Source organism: Chrysochloris asiatica, unplaced genomic scaffold (assembly GCF_000296735.1).
Source record: "Chrysochloris asiatica unplaced genomic scaffold, ChrAsi1.0 scaffold00045, whole genome shotgun sequence".
Lineage (NCBI taxonomy): Eukaryota > Metazoa > Chordata > Mammalia > Afrosoricida > Chrysochloridae > Chrysochloris > Chrysochloris asiatica.
The window spans coordinates 11,813,891-11,831,052 of record NW_006408563.1 but is presented as its reverse complement, the minus strand read 5'-3'; the positions used below and the strand labels follow the sequence as shown (position 1 = coordinate 11,831,052).

The 17,162-nt window shown below is 39.3% G+C and overlaps 1 protein-coding gene across 1 annotated transcript; it reads left to right on the top strand.

Annotated features, from left to right (window-relative positions):
- The first annotated feature begins 1,183 nt into the window (after positions 1-1,183).
- Positions 1,184-12,083, top strand: LOC102814572 (chromosome unknown open reading frame, human C2orf69). The gene is made up of 2 exons (XM_006861999.1): positions 1,184-1,510; positions 11,256-12,083. The coding sequence occupies exons 1-2, from the start codon at positions 1,184-1,186 to the stop codon at positions 12,081-12,083; spliced, it is 1,155 nt and encodes a 384-aa protein (XP_006862061.1).
- The last annotated feature ends 5,079 nt before the right edge of the window (positions 12,084-17,162 follow it).

Here is a 17,162-nt window from a genome sequence, read left to right as displayed (position 1 = left end):
AATGAGATGATATAAGATGGAATGAATGTAAAACTAAAGTTCTCACATGTAAACTACCATATAACTCACAATAAAACATTAAAAACAACAACAAAAAACCTATGTGTCAGTTCTACTCTGTCCTACAGGATCTCTAAGTGTCAGAATTGACTTGATGTCAATGGATTTTTTGTTTGTTTGTTTTTTGTTTTTGGGGGGGGGGGGTTGGTTAACAGATATGGAGGAAGGGAACTTCCAAATTCTAGTCCTTTTTAATCTTCAGTTTCACTTAAGGGTGAAAAAATAATTGAGCACTTTAGAAGGTATTAACCCAGGGACATCAAAGACAAAATAAAACAAAAACAAACAACAAAACCCCAAGACAAACCCAATGCTGTTGAGTCAATTCTGACTGATTACAACCCAGTAGCACAGGTTCATTAAAAGACAACGGCCTAATCATACGACTATGGAAATAATAATCATGGTATTAAAAGGTAGAGAACCACAGGGGATTCTTACAAGACTCACACTTTAAGTTGTAAATTCATTGAAGGAAAATACCTCAATGAACTCACCATCTAAAGAGAGTGACTTACTTCTGTATTCTACAGTCAAGCAAAGATAAACACTGGACTACAATATTGGTTTGAACAGCAAGGTCGGCGGTTCAAATCCATCCGTCCCTCCTCGAAAACTCTATACAGGGTCGCTGTGGGTCGACGGCACTTAACAACTTATCTTCGGAACTGTCTTCCTTTTAAGTCTTGAAGGACTAAAGAAACCTCACCTGATGGACTAGTGAACCCTGTCCAAGTAAGCGAGTCGTACAGTCAAAACTCTATACCCGATTACTGGGCCGACTTTAGGGACGCTGCTCCAGCCCAAACTGCCCCCGGGTCACACTTGGATGCCCAGGCTCTTTCGTTAACTCCTAGGTTCTCCACCGTCAAATTTGGCGGCTGCTGTGGAACCCAGCAATCACAAGCATCCTTCTCGGGCCACGCCTCCCCGTCTCCGCCTTCGGGAGACAGAGCCCGATTTCGCGCACACTCATACGTACGCGGCGCGCTGACGTCGGCCTGTGACGCCACCGTCGCCCCCGCGCCGGCTCCCGCCCCAGCCTCTGCCGCCGACCGTTGGGCGGGCAGTTGAAGCCCTTCCTTCAGGGCCCCCATCCCTACCCCCTCTCGGGCGGCGATCCATGTGGGGGTTCAGGCTCCTGCGGTCGCCGCCGCTGCTGTTCCTGCTGCCGCAGCTCATAACGGGAGGCGCCGCTTCCAGCTTCCAGGCCGGAACCATGAGCTTGGGCGGCAGCGGCGGCACGCAATGCTCTGTGTCGGCCGAGGGGCGCCGCCCGCAGTGCCTGCAGCTGCCCACGGTGCCGGGAGCCGACCCGCAGCGTTGCAACGACCTGCTGCTTCTGGCGGGAGCGGGACACGAGCTGCGGGAGCTCCCCGGGGACCGGGCGCAGGAGAAACCGCAACCGCCGCCCCAGCATCATGTCCTCTATTTCCCAGGGGATGTGCAGGTAACCTGGGGCCTGCCTCGGCACCTGTCCCCACCCCGTGCGCACACTGGCGCGTTCCCGCGATTCTTCCCTAGTTGTGTGGCCGAGTTCCGTGCTTCGCTAAACACACCCACCATGCACTCCCGGAGCGTCGCCGGCATTCCTCCGCCAGAACCTAAATCCCTGACCCCTGACCCTTTTCCCTAAGGGGAAGGTGTCCTCGGTGGGCTCTGACCTCGAAAGAAATAGCTGTCAGTCCAGGCTTCCAGGTGGTGGAATTTGAGACATCTCTAAGAAATGGGAAGGCAGGATGGATATGCATTTTATAACTGGTTTCCCTGTGTGGTGGGGCTGGAATAGAGCTGACTTTTAAATTAATTAAGCACATAGTGTCCAGGAAACGCTGAAGTAGTTTAAAACAACAACGGGCAAGCAAAGAAAGAAAAAACATTAACTTTTTATTAATGACCTTTTTATTAACTCTAAAAAGACCCAGGTGGAAGAAAAGGGTCAGTTGTTGCTAAGCATGTCAGTCTTTTAATGCTTCCTAAGTTCTGTATTTTTGGTTTTCTGTGACTCTGTTATTAATTTTGGAGTCTTGGTGTGGCTCTGTGGGTTCATGAGCCAGACTGCAAAGCCCTTTGAACTGCAAGGTTGGCGGTTCAAGCTCACCAGTCACTCCTTGGAAATCCTATATAGGGTCCCTGTGGGTCGGAATCGACTCGAGGGCACTTAACAACAACATCATTATTTTACAGCTGCAGATAATATATCCTTGTGTTTTTTCTTTTTTTCTTGGAAGCTGCGTTGTAATTGAGAACGGCATTGTCTAGTAAGGATGTATCTGGCTATTTTTAAATCCACTAAAATTAAATTAAAATAGTAAGAAATTATTGTTGTCATAGCCACGTTTCAAATGTTCGGTAGTCACAGATGGTTGTGGATTCTGTATTGAACAGTGCAGATGCAGAGCATTTCCACAGAACATTTTCATTGTCATCGAAAGTTCTACTGGAGGTGCTGAGAAGCAATGGTTTAAAAAGATAGCTTTAAAATTATGTATTGCTAAATAATGATGACGGTACTTGTAGTTGTTTCTCTGCCCTCAGAATAATTGATCTCATTGACTACTAATAAAAACTGTGGAGAAACTAGCATTTAGATTGAAGAGAAGAAACATTACCTGCTCAGATTTGAGAAGACAGTATGCGGCATCACTGATAATGAGGCATGTGGACCATGTGCACATGCCTATAATGATGATAAAAATGCCAACAGTTATTGAGTACCTTCTATTTTTAAAGTGTGCCCTCCAGACATAGTTCAAGTTTTCATGTGAGGTTTAAAAAGTGCTAATAAGTACTTAGGAGTCCTGGTGTGACACTGTAGGGTATGCACTGGACTGCTAACCACAAGGTGGTTAGTTCAAACCTATCAGTCACTCCTCGGAAACCCTATACAGGGTCACTGTGAGCTGGAACCGACTCGATGGCACTTAACAACAAGTTTATTTGGTGTATTACATCTCTTCCTTTCAGCATCATCCTTCTCTTTATGTATCCTGAGATTCCATTAGCTTTTTAGACAGTGATATGCTTTTGCCTTATGCAGCGTAAATGCCCTAAGAACCCTGGGTGTTTTTTCCCCTCAACTTTTTGTTATGAGTTGAATGATGGGAAACAGACAAGATCATTAGCTTTACTTTCAACCAATCGTACATTTCGTTTCTTTTTAATGATTACTCTCCCTTCTGTGCAACAACTGTTATCCTGCTTCCACCCCAGGCTTCCCTTTTACATCTTATTTTTTTCAAAGGAACAAAGCAAAAATATTTGATGTACATATACAACAAAGAATTTATATTCATTTAAATGTCCAAAAGGGCACATTTTGCAAGCCAGCCTCCTGTCTATAGGCACACAGCCTTTCTCAGTCCATGGGCCTAGAGTCCTCAACTGCTCATGTCTATGTCATCTCCTCTGAACCCTGAGTCTTCTAGAGAAGAAATGCAGACATTGAGACCAGATTGCCAAGTTTGAATCTTAATATTACAATATTTAGTTGTGGAATCTACGGGCAGTTGTTAAATCTCTCTGTTGTAATTGCCTCAGCTATAAAATGGAACTAATAATTTCTAGGAAAGGAGCTCTGGTAGCGTAGTGGTTACGAGTCGGGCTGCTAACCGCAAGGTCAGCAGTTTAAAACTGCCAATGGTTCCGCAGGAAAAAGATGAGGCATTCTGCTCTCGTAAAGATTTACAGCCTCGGAAACGCCGTACAAGGTCAGTATGAGTCGGAACTGACTCCACAGTACTTGACAACAACAGCAGTTTCTAGGATGTGAGTAGGGATTAAATCTCTGAATACTTAATGAATTATAGCCCTTTGTGTAATTTTTAAATAGTTGGGAGTATACAACAAAGTCTTAGATTTTTCTACTGCCTGTATTCATTCCCTCAGTGATTTCTCAGTCTCCTGGCTTTACAAGCTTCTGTACCCTGACGGACACCCTCACTATCTTTGTTTAGTTAGCTTGGACATCTCTGAACTTTAGACTCACCAGCTGCATGTACAATATTTCTTTGTGGATATTTAGTAGACATCTCAGACCTGCAGTCTGTGGATCTTGATTCTTAAACCTGTTTCCTACTCTTCCCCATCTCAGCTAATGGAAACTGCCTTTGTGGTTGCTCAACTTAGAAATCTTAAAGTCATTGTTGACTCTTCGGTTTCACGTATCATGTCCAGTGGCTTCATCTTCTAAATGTATCTACAAGTGATCAAATGTGGGTCAAATCATACCACACCTCTGCTTAAAACTTGGGTGCTTTCCTGTGTCACTGAGTAAAAGCCAGAGTCCTGTCAGTGGCTGAGGGGTCCTTCTCTAACTCTACCCTTTTTCACCCTGTTACAGCCCTTTGTCTCCTTTTGCTGTCTTACTCTGTTCCAGCCACACTGGCCTTACTGTTGCTCAGACGTGTCAAGCAGGCTTCATTTTGTGCACACCACCTGGTACAGTCTTATGACAGATATCTGTAGGACATTGCTTACAGGTGCACTGCCTCACCTCTTTCAAGGCTTTGCTCTAAAGTCACCTTTTGTGAACATTCTATTTTATAATCATATGGTGTGGTGCTGTGGTTTAACGCACCAGACTGCAAAGTTGGTTTGAACTGCAGTGTTCGCAGCTCAAGATCACCAGCTGCTCCTCGGAATCCCTATACAAGGTTGCTATGGGTCAGAACCGACTGGACAGCACTTAACAACAACAATATATATACAAATTGCCTATCAACTATTACTTATTTTACCCATTTCATTTACCTTATTATTTATTCATTTTGGTTTTTTCTACCTTTATCACAGTGCTTATAAACCCATACTGTTAGCAGTATACAAAAGATTATTAGTAAAACCTGACATATGTCTCTAAGAGTTTAGAGATACTCATGATAAAGATTTAAGTTAGGGTGAGGAGAGGTACATTGGGTACAGGCTGTACTTGTACCAAAAGTGGGTCAAGGGGCATCTTTTTTGAGCATAAGGGGGATGTCTCAATTCTGGGAGCTAAAACTAACGATTATAAGGTTCAGCCTGGGAGGGCTGCCAGACCAAGCTCAGCCCTAGAACATATGGCCAAGATATACCACCGTAAGATAAAGTAATTTTTGTTATTTTTATAGGAAAGCAGAATTTAAAAAAAGATACGTAATAACCAAAAATAAATAATAATGGAGATACAGTAATAATCAGTTAAATAAAAAAATCACTGATATGGGTAACACACATTTAATTGATTGTAATTCACAGCAGTCTTATGGGACAGATTAGAACTGCTGCTTTGATTCTTCAAGGCTGTAAATCTGTCTCCCTCCAAGAGGCTGGTGGTTTGAATCACTGACCTTGCATTAGTAGCCTGACACTTAATCCACAGTGCCACCAGTGCTCCTTGATACAGGCAATAGTAAGGTGAATTTCTAAAGTGTAGTGTGAAAAAAATGATGCAAAGGCTTTATGCCATATAATTACAAATTTAATGGTGTTCTAGAAAAGGCTATACAAGAAAGTAGAGCAGTGGTTGCCTTGGGCTGGGAGTAAGGAAAGGAGATTGAAAAGAGGCACAAGGGAACTTTATAGGGTCATAGAGATGTTCTATAACATGGTTGTGGAGGTGGTTACATAACTAACAGGTGTCAAAATTCATCAAATATTTACATTTAAAATGAGTGACTTGTGAAACAACACCTCAAATTTCTCCAGAAGTTTTAAAAAGTGAAATAACTCAACAAAATTAGGAAGCACCTATTGTTAGGTGCCATCGAGTCAATTCCAACTCCCAGTGATCCCATTTGACAGAGTAGAGCTGTCCCGTAAGATTTCCTAGGCTGTAATCTTAATAGGAACGGATAGCTAGTTGTGTGGAGTTGCTGGGTGATTTCAGACCACCAGCTCTTTGGTTGACAATCCAACACTTAGCCTTTGCACTAATTGGGCTCCTACATAAAAAATAGAACATGGTCTTCCTCCGAAGTCATTACTGATGAATAAGAAAATCATATAGGGGTATCTAGACATGAGTTACTATGGCATTAGTAAAAGAACAGGAATAGACTAAAGGAAGACATTCAGCAAAAGGAACATTAGGAAGCTAATACCAATTGTTGATGTTGAGTGTCCTCAGTTTAGTTCTGATTCTAAGGAAAGACTGATGTATTTGAACCACCAACCTTGTAGTTAGCAGTCCAGTGCTGATCCTACAGTGCCACTGCCGGACTCCAGGAGTCCACTATTGTTAAGTGCCGTCAATTCAGTTCTGATTCATAGCAACCCTGTTTAGGGTTTCCAAGGATCGAACCGCGTTGTTGTGCAAACTGACCTTGTGGTCCCCTGCTTATCCTACACTGCCACACCAGGACTCCATTGTTGTTAAGTGTCATTGAGTCTGTTCCAACCCATAGCACCCTGTTTAGGGTTTGTAAAGAGAGGTTAGTGAGCTTGAACCACGGACCTTACAGTTCAAACCAACTTTATAGTACAATGCATTAACCCACTGCGCCATGCCAGGACTCTATTGTTGTTGTTGTTATGTGCTGTCGAGTCAACTCTGACCCATAGGGACTCTGTATAGGGTTTCCAAGGAGCAGCTGGTGAGCTTGAACCACCAACCTTGCAGTTCAGACGGCTTTGCAGTCTGGCGCATTAACCCACAGTGCCACACCAGGATTCCAGGACTCCTTTAGGAGGAATTAAAATTAAGTCAGCAGCTAGATCCTGTGATTAACATATAATGAATCAGTGTCAAAATGAGGTGAAGCTTCTAATGGGACCTGATATTTTGTTATTGTATTTAATTTTAATTGAAATACTGGTACGCAATCCAAATTCTTGGACTGATTTGGATATGTGAATCTACTTTTTCACCAGTGAATTTTATGAAATATGATGAAAATTTAGCCTCTAAACTGAGATGTGCTATAAGTGTAAAGGAGCCTTGGTGTGATGCTGTGGGTTAATGTGCGTTTGAAGCTCATGGTTGATGGTTCAAGCTCACCATTAGCTCCTTGGAAACCCTATACAGGGTCACTATGGGTCGGAACCAACAACAAATAATTAAGTCCTGGTGTGACACTGTGGGTTAATGTGCTGGACTGCAAAGTCGTTTGAGCTGCATGGTTAGTGGCCGTTTAAGCTCACCAGCTGCTCCTAGGAAACTGCAGGATCGCTATGGGTCGGAACAAACTTGATGCCACTTGACAACAACAGCTTAAGTATAAAATACAGACAGAATTTCAATTAAGAATGTAATTATCTTTGGTTGTGTGTTGGACGCAAAGTCGATTTGAACCGCAAGGTCAGTGGTTAAAGCTCACCAGCTGCTCCTCGGAAACCCTATAAAGGGTCGCTATGAGTTAGAACCAGCTCAGTGGCACTCAACAGAACTTATTGCTTACGTATATAAATATTATAGGAATCCTTGTGGACTGCTCCTTTAAAGGTAGGAAGCCCAACCCCCCCAGCCACTCCTTGGAAACCCTATACAGGGTCACTATGAATCAAAACTGTCTCAGTAACAAACACTTCACAATAGCAGTAACAATTTGGATATTGTTGTTGTTAGGTGCCATCCAGTCGGTTCCAACTGAATGCTACCTTATGCACCACAGAACGAAACCCTGCCAGGGCCTGCACCAGCCTCACAGTCGTTGATTTGCTTGAGCCCATTGCTGCTGGAATGAGGGATATCATTGCTGACATCAGATGGATCTTGGCTGAAAGCAGAGAGTGACAGAAAGATGTTTGCTTGTGCTTTATTGTCGCTGCAAAGACTTGCGACTATGGGAATCATGACAGGCTATGGACAGCATTGCAGAGAGTACGTATTCAAGAACACAACTATGCTCATAAGGAACTTGAGCATATACCAAGAGGTAGTCATTCAAACAGAACAAGCGGACACTGAATGGTTTAAAATCAGGAAAGGTGTGTGTCATGGTTGTATTCTTTTACCACACTTATTCAGTCTTTATGCTGAGTAAGTAACCTGAGAAACTGAATTATAGGAAGGAGAACATGGCATCAGGATTGGAGGAAGAGTCATTAACATCTGCAATATACAGAGGATAGATGCAACCCTGTTTACTAAAAACTAAGGACTTGAAATTCTTACTGATGAAGAAAAAAAACTGCAACCTTTGGTATGGTTGCACCTTAATGTAAAGAAAACAAAAATCCTCACCATTGAACCAATAAATAATGTGACAATAAATGGAGAAAAGATTGAAGTTGTTAAAGACTTCATTTTGCTTGGATCAACCATCAACACTTATGGAAGCAGCAATCAAGAAATCAAACTATGTATTGCATTAAGCATATCTGCTGCATAATACCTCTTTAAAGTATTAGAAGAGCAAGGATGTCAGTATGAGGACTAAGGTGTGCCTGACCTAAGCCATGATATTTTCAGTAATCTCATATGCATGCAAAAGCTGGACAGTGAATAAGGAAGATTGTAGAAGAATTGATGCTCTTGACCTGTTGTATTGGCGGAGAATATTGAAAGTACCATGGACTGCCAATTGAACAAACCAATCTGTATTGGAAGAAATACAGCCAGAATTCTCCCTGAAAACCAGAGTGGCCAGATTTCTTTTCTCAGGAGGGACCTCCCGAGAGAAGTATATGATGTTAGGTAAAGTGGAAGGTCAGAGAAAAACAGGCAGACCACCAGCGAAATGGATTGGCACAGTGGCAGCAGCAGTGGCCTCAAACATAGCAATGGTAGTGAGTTTGGCGCAAGACTGGGCAGTGTTTTGTTGTGCATAGGGTGGCTGTGAGTGGCACCTAACAGCAACAACAACAATCATTAATATAACAGGGAACTTCCAAAAGTTTGTAGAAAAAATTTTATGTTTTAATTCCATTTGTTCACGAAGTTTTGAAGCACTTTTGTATATATAATGCTTATAAATTAGTGAAAGACAATCATTTGAATAGAAAAAGGTAAAGGATATCAATAAACACAGAAATTCAGATATCTAATAAGTATATGAACAAAATTTCAGTTTATGAAATGTGCCTTTGAAATTTAACAAAGATAAAAGAAAACTTATGCCCACTATTGGAGAACAGGTATGCCTCACTCAGCGTAGTATTCTGTCTGCATCACCAAACTGAAATGATCAGTATTCTTTGAGTTAGTTTTTCCATATTTAGGAATTTACTTTAGAGATGTGTTCACAGATTACATGTCTAAAGATGTATGTAAGGATGTGTTCAAAGAGGTTCTGTAATGTTTATTACAGCATTGTTTATAATATTAAAATCAAACATAGTATTGTTCAGACTTAGAATAATCCAAAGACGGAAAGATGCAGAATGGCAGCTTTTATAGGGCAGTAGTCTAAGATTCTGTGTTGGTCAAAATGTTTACCTACTAAACATGTTCAGGAGCTCTGGTAGTGTAGTGGCTACGAGTCAGGCTGCTAACCGCAAGGTCAGTAGTTTGAAACTACCAGCTCTTCTGTGTGAGAAAGATGAGGCTTTCTGCTGCCATAAAGATTTGCACCCTCGGAAACCCTGTACAGGGTCGCTATGAGTTGGAACTGACTCCACAGCACACTACTACCACCACCACCACCACCACCACTAAACATGTTTACATTTTCTGTAATTGTGTTAAAATTGATCAAATGTATACTTAAAATTTATCATATTATGTAGTTAGTGTTAAGTGTCATTGAGTTACTTCTAACTCATTGCGACCCTGTATAGAATTTCCGAGGAGCAGCTGGTAGATTTGAACAACCAGCCTTGTAGTTCACAGTCCAGTGTTGCTCCTACAGCACCATACCAGAAGTCCACCTCTCTTTTAGGGCTACTGACAAATGCCCATAGGATGTAGCACTCAACCATAAATCTCATATATGTGTTGTTGTTGTTGTTGTTAAGTACTGTGGAGTCAGTTCCGACTCATAGTGACCCTGTACAGGGTTTCCGAGGCTGTAAATCTTTACGGGAGCAGAAAGCCTCATCTTTCTTCCGCAGAACAGCTGGTAGTTTCGAACTGCCGACCTTGAGGTTAGCAGCCCGATTTGTAACCACTACGCTATCAGAGCTCTATAATCCTACTAAAATAAATGTTTTATTTTTTTTAAAAATTAAATTTCTACCATACTATTTAATTTTATTGGACCAATAAACAATATCATGATAAATAATATCATGGCAAAAACTTGAAGTTGCCAAAGACTTTAATTTTGCTTGGTTCCACAATAAGTGCTCATGGAAGCAGCAGTCAAGAAATCAAAAGACATATTGCATTAGACAAATGTGCTGCAAAAGACCTCTTTAAAGTGTTAAAGAGCAAAAGATGTCACTTTGAGGACTAAGGTGTACCTGACCCAAGGCGTATTTTCATTCACCTCATATGCATATGAAAGTTGAACAGTGGATAAGGAAGACCTCTGAAGAATTGTTGCATTTGAATTTGGGTGTTAGCTAAGAATATTGAAAGTACTATGGACTGCCAGAAAAATGAACAAATCTGTCTTGGAAGACGTATAGCCAGAATGTTCCTTAGATTCAAAACTTCGTCCCTCATATTCTTGACATGTTGTAAGGAGGGGCTAGTCTCTGGGGAAGGACATCATGCTTGGTAAAGCGGAGGGTCAACAGAAAAGACAAAAAACCCTGAATGAGGTGGAGTGACACAGTGACAACAGCAGTGGGCTCAGAGATAACAATTTTGAAGAAGGTGTAGGACCGGGCAGTGTTGTATTCTGTTGTGCAGAGTCATTATGAGTCAGAACTGACTTGATGGCACCTAACACCACCACCATTTACAATATATAATTGCTCTGAATATATTTGAGACTCAATGTGAAAACACGATTTGCTTAAAATCGTATAATCAGAAAGTTATGACAGAATTGGTTTTCACTTTTAATATATTAACCATATTCAAGTTGATTCTGCCTTACAGTGACTCTGTAGGACAGGATAGAACTATACCTTAAGGTTTCTAAGCAGTAAATCTTTATGGGAACAGATGGCCTATTTGATCCCAAAGAGGGACTGGTACATTTGAACCACCAACCTTGTGGTTAGCAGTCCAACACTTAACCCACTGTTCAACCAGGGTTCCTTATATTGACGGTAGGTTATTGCAATAGCCCAACTTCATTCCCAATAACAATGGGAAACTATTATGTGGAAATAATTTCATGAAAGTATGGATTAATGCTTGTTTTATGTTTCTTACCTTTCAGAATTATTACGAAATTATGACTCGTCATCCTGAGAATTACCAATGGGAAAACTGGAGCCTAGAAAATGTAGCGACCATTCTATCCCACCGGTTCCCCAATAGTTATATTTGGGTGATAAAGTGTTCCCGAATGCATTTGCATAAATTCAGCTGCTATGACAATTTTGTGAAAAGCAACATGTTTGGTGCCCCGGAACACAGTACTGACTTTGGAGCTTTCAGACACCTTTACATGTTATTAGATAATGCTTTTAATTTAACTCAAAGCAGTCCACTATCAAAGAAGAATGTGAATGTTTTGAATAAGGGTTCCAAAGCATCTAATTGTGGATCTAATTCTTCTCATTCCACTAATGGTTGCCAGGGAGAAAAAGAGAGGACCTGTGAGAAATGTGATGAGTCTGCCATGAGCTTTTATCCACCATCTCTAAATGGTGCATCTTTTACTTTGATTGGATTCAGTAAAGGTTGTGTTGTTTTAAATCAGTTGCTTTTTGAATTGAAAGAAGCCAAGAAAGACAAGAACATAGATGCCTTTATCAAAAGCATAAGAACAATGTACTGGCTGGATGGTGGCCATTCTGGAGGAAGTAATACTTGGGTTACTTATCCGGAAGTCTTGAAAGAATTTGCACAAACAGAGATTATTGTTCATACCCATGTAACACCTTACCAAGTACATGATCCAATGAGATCTTGGATTGGAAAGGAGCACAAGAAATTTGTTCAGATACTTGGCGAGTTTGGTATGCAGGTAACTAGCCAAATTCATTTTGCAAAGGAAGTTCCTTCCATAGAGAATCACTTCAGGGTTCATGAAGTATTTTGAGACTGAAGAATATTAATGTACTTGTTCCTGGAAGAGCATAAGCACTATGAGTGTTATAAATTCATATAATGATGTATATTCAATAGATGTATCATCACTTTGGGCACGGGGAGAACACATTCCTAAAATACGAGTATAATGTGCAATAGTAATCCTTGTTTGTGAATGTGAGCAATTTTTGATGTAGACTATTAGGACAATAGTTAATTTGAAATCTAAAAAAGTGATTTGTGATAATCCTATGAGGAAATAAAGGTCTTGAAAAATGAAATTTACAATATAGCCCTTTTAAAAAGTAACTAATTATAATTATTACTGTTGAGTAATGTTTAATGTTTTTCACTTATTTTGGTGACATTATAACAGTAATTAGCTATTTTGGTTGAAAGTACTCCATTTCTCTTGAAACAAAACACAGGCACTGATGTTTTCCTTGATTGTGAACAACTTTAGCCTGCTTGTGTTTTGTAAACTCAGATACATTCTTTAACATGTTGCCAAGGGCATTTTTCTGCAGAGTTGAAATATTTTTGTTTCCAAAAATGGACAATAGTGCAAAAGTGTACAGTTTTGCAAAAGTTTGTTTTAAAGGTATACATGTAAACACTATGACTTAATTTTCAATTGACAACTTTTTTATACTGGTGTGTCTTGAATTTTGGACAAAACCCAATTATTTTGGGAAATTGGTTTAAATTTAACATAATTATATATATATTGGATAAAAATATACTCTAGAGCAGATTTCAAATCTTTTATTCTGTCATTCTTTTGAAAGATATTGACTTAGGTAAAATATGTAAATAATGCTCTGGTGAAAAGGAGATCGATCCCACATATTTAAATCAGTTTCTTCAGAAACATGGTTTTGTCTACCAAAAAAAAAAAATAGCTCTCTTTGGCTAAAATGTAAAATTATATTGCTGCAAGAAAAGTTAACAATGGAAAGTTTGAAGGCACAAATAATTAACTTTGGGTTCAGAACTGGAATTTGCTAAACATAACTACATAATTTGGGTAAAGTTTTCTTTTTCCCAGTTTTTGTACTGTTTTTAAATTCTTTCCTTGACCTGAATATATTTTGAGAAACCAATTAATAAATGATTTAATAATGTTAACCAACATTGAAACACAGCTGTATGATTATGATAAAAGGCAAACTAACTTTTTGGATGCTTACTAGTAATTGGCTTTTATAAGTCATGAAATAATGGGGAATTAGCATGCTGCTTTAGGGATGAAAAAAATGACCCTGAACTTTAATGTAGAGGACCTGCATTTATAAAACAATATAGAAAAAAATATGTTTTGGTTTCTTCCCAGCATTACATTCCAGATATTCAGAGATTCAATATTTTACCTACCAAATGCTTAAAAATAGCATACTTTTGTGTGTGTGTTTTAACTTAAATATATAAACTACAAAATGTATCTTTAAATATATTTTTTTTCTCCACAGAATAGTTTTATATTTATTCTGTTTCTTTGAATACCTGCAGTTTCTTTTGAGACCAAAAATACCCATTAACAAGCACACAGGTCAACCTGACTCAAACCTTTAAGCACCTGACATGACTGTTTGGTTGTTTTCAGTTTGTTTAATACTCTCTGGTTAAATTAACATGTATCCAATGTGAAATGATTGAATTGCTGAAATGCTCTTAATGGTGAAGGGAGGGAGTTTAGGACTTAAGTGAAAAAGGTAGGTCTTCAAAAAAAGGTTTGTGGAGAATGCAATGAAAAAATAATGGAATTTTTCCATGAACTTTCTGATACTCCCTGTTACTGAATTAAAAATCTGAGATATTAAAAATTTGGGTTCTTTAGCTACCCACTGTCTCATGACTACTTATTTATAATTATATATTCAGTAGATAATATAAGGATAATTCACAGGTTCCTAGAACTGCCATCTCATCAAAATGACTGTTGAAAAGTAAAAACTGTTTCTCAAATTAAAATATACTCAAGTTGATCCATAGTCAAATGTTTTCTGTTTGATACTTCAAATTTGTCCCTTCTCCACATTTGTTTAAAGCTGTTTTGTAAATGCTTTGGATTGTGTCTTTTCATAAAAGTGTCAATGAGAACTAATTATACAAATAATGTGAAAGTTATTACCACCACAGCATGAATGTCCAATTGTATTAAAATTAATAATCCACATAACTCTGTTTGGGTATTCTTTATATTTATTAGCATTGTTAAATTTCAGATACTTGAAAGGAAGTTATTTCTTTCTACCTTGCCAATTTGGGTTTATATATATAAGTGGACTTCAAGAAGTTTGTGGGAAAATGGAATTAAAAGAGAATGAAATTTCTCCATGAACTTTTTGAAGTCTTTCTGCATATGTTCTTTTTTCAGATGAGCAACTTTGAACGTTTCCTGTAAAAATATACCACTTCCCTTCTTTTTAAAATGCTCCATAAAAATTTACATTATTTCCATTTCTTACGTTGGATTTCTTAGAAGAGAATCTCAAATAAGTTTCTCCTTCTGTATTCTAATCATTTCAGGTATTTATATTCCTTTCTCTGTACTTAAGTGACTTGCTTAGAATATGATGTGGTCTGTTTTTCAGTATTCATTCATTTAGTATCTAAGCTACCAAGGAAGGTACAGGTCTAGACACTGAGGGCATAACACTGTAAAGTCTCAGCTCCTGAATAGGGAAATGTTCAATAGACCAGGGCTTACTTGGTAAAATATGAAACAAAGGATAGAATTATGCTACCTTTCCTTTAAGAAGCTGTCAGAATCAACTCAAGGGCAATGGGTTTAGATTTTTGTTTTTAGACAAGTATGTGTTAGAGATTAAAATGTGAATGTGTGTGTCAAGTTGATTATGGCTTATAGGAACGCTGTAGAACAGAGTAGAATTGCCCAGTAGGGTGTAGTCCTTTCAGGCGCATGCCTTTTCCCTCAGCCTCTTGTGGGTTTGAACCACAGACCTTTCAGTGAACAACCAAATGGTTAGCCATTGCATCACATAGACTATTCTGTACATTCAGGTTCTTTGCAAAGGCAGAGAAACCCAGCAGCAATTACTGGTAGAGATATGCAGTTACTTAGGATGGACATTTTAGTGTCCCATTTACTAACTTACAAAGAATACAGTTTAGGCATATTTGACACACCCAAGCATTCTTGATTTGTATACTCAAAACAAGACTTTAGGGTAAGACCAGAGATAGAGAGGGTGACGTGAGTTCCTCCTAACTATGTTTGTTCCCACTGGGATAGTCCCAGCAGCCTAGTTCAACCCCATATAGACCTGCATTCCTGCTCCTGCATTTTTTTTCTTTTCTTAAATCACCTCAGGTTTAACTTCAATGTCTGCTTGTAGCATTTTATGAAAGAAAAACCCTATTACCATGCTCCTTTCCCAGTGCCCATTTCGTCGTCAGGTGCCATCGAGTCGGAACCAACTCAGCGACCCCATGCACAGCAGAACGAAACAATGTCCGATCCTGAGCCAACCTCACTACCGCTGCCACACTTGAGCCCATCAATGATGCCACCTGGCCAATCCATCTCATTGGGGGTTTTCCTCTTTTTCTCTGACCCTCCACCTTACCCAGCATGACATCTTTCTCCAGTGACCGTTCCCTCCTGACAATATGTCCAAAGTATGAGAGACAAAGCATAGCCATCCTGGCCTCTAAGGAGCACTCTGGCTACACTTCTTCCAAAACAGATCTATTGGTTCTTTTGGCAATCCATGGCATTTTCAGTATTCTCCTCCAACACCACAACTCAAAGGCATCAATTCTTCTACCATCATTCTTATTCACTATCCAGTTTTCGCATCCATATGAGGTTATTGAAAATATCATGGCCTGGGTCAGGCGCACCTTAGTCCTCAAGCTGACATCTCTGCTCCTCAACACTTTAAAAAGTTCCTGTGCAGCAGATTTTCCCAATGCAATACATCGTTTGATTTGACTGCTGCTTCCATGAGTGTTGATAGTTGATCCAAGAAGAATGAAGTCCTTGACAACTTCAATCTTTTCTCCATAGATAAGAATGTTTATTGTCCAGTGGTAAGGATTTTTGTTTTCTTGACATTGAGATGCACTCCATATAGCTGCTATAAAAGGATGGAAAGTTGTAAAATAAGCCATGTTAACTTTGTGACCCTGTTTTGTTACTACCCAGTTTTGTTATTTCATGAGTGTGAGTTCAAAATTACTAAATAATGCAATTTCAATGTAATAAAACAAATAGTAATGTTCACGAAATACTAAAAATTACACCTCACACATAATACTTGATATATTTTTACAGTATATTCACAGGGTTAAAAAAGAAAACATGCAAATCTGGTCTCCAGTTTGCCCACCTAGTTATTCAGTCTTTTCTTAGAGACAACCACTATCACTAGTTTCTGTGTTTCAGTGTAGAGAAAATTCTAAATATATACAAATAAATGTTTATATACAGTATACCTTATAAAAATTGCAGTCGTTTCTTACCTATTTTTCATCTATTTGCCTTGGAAAATATTCCCTGCCAGTCCATATACTTCTTCATTCTTTGACTGCATTGTATCCCTTTTGTATATTACACTCTGATACCTGTTCACCATTCATTTTTCTTTAAATCCTTGTCTATACAGCAAGCTGTGCAGTGAAAATTTTTGTTGTAAAGTTAAAAAAAATTCTTTGTGTATCAGGTCAAGTCGTCAAATTGTCTAATCAAAGCAAAACTACATAACTACACAAAAGTGTTTGAGATGTGCCGCACCTATAAGAGAATGGAGAATTGTAATCTGGTCACCACAATGAATTCCCAATTTCTGTCAACAGGAGTGTGAGCCTGGACAGTCATTTTAGCAGCATGAATTGGAGCTATTTAAGATTCCTCCCAGCAATAAAACTGGATGGTTTGGAATTTCTGAGAAGTTGCAACTAACATGCTAAACATTTTATACTTTATCAAACGTCTCATTTGTTCTTAACTTTGGGCAAAAAGATAAAAGCACTGAACTGCAAGGTCAGCAGTTCACATTCACCAGCCGCTCCTCGGAAACCCCATACGGGACTGCTATGAGTCTGAAATGACTCAATGGCACTT

What these genes read in the sequence shown, in the direction of transcription:
- LOC102814572 (XM_006861999.1), top strand. Translation starts at nt 1,184, where the DNA reads ATGTGGGGGTTCAGGCTCCTGCGGTCGCCGCCGCTGCTGTTCCTGCTG. An exon ending in ATTTCCCAGGGGATGTGCAG is followed by an intron (nt 1,511 to 11,255) that starts GTAACCTGGGGC and finishes CTTACCTTTCAG; the next exon opens with AATTATTACGAAATTATGAC.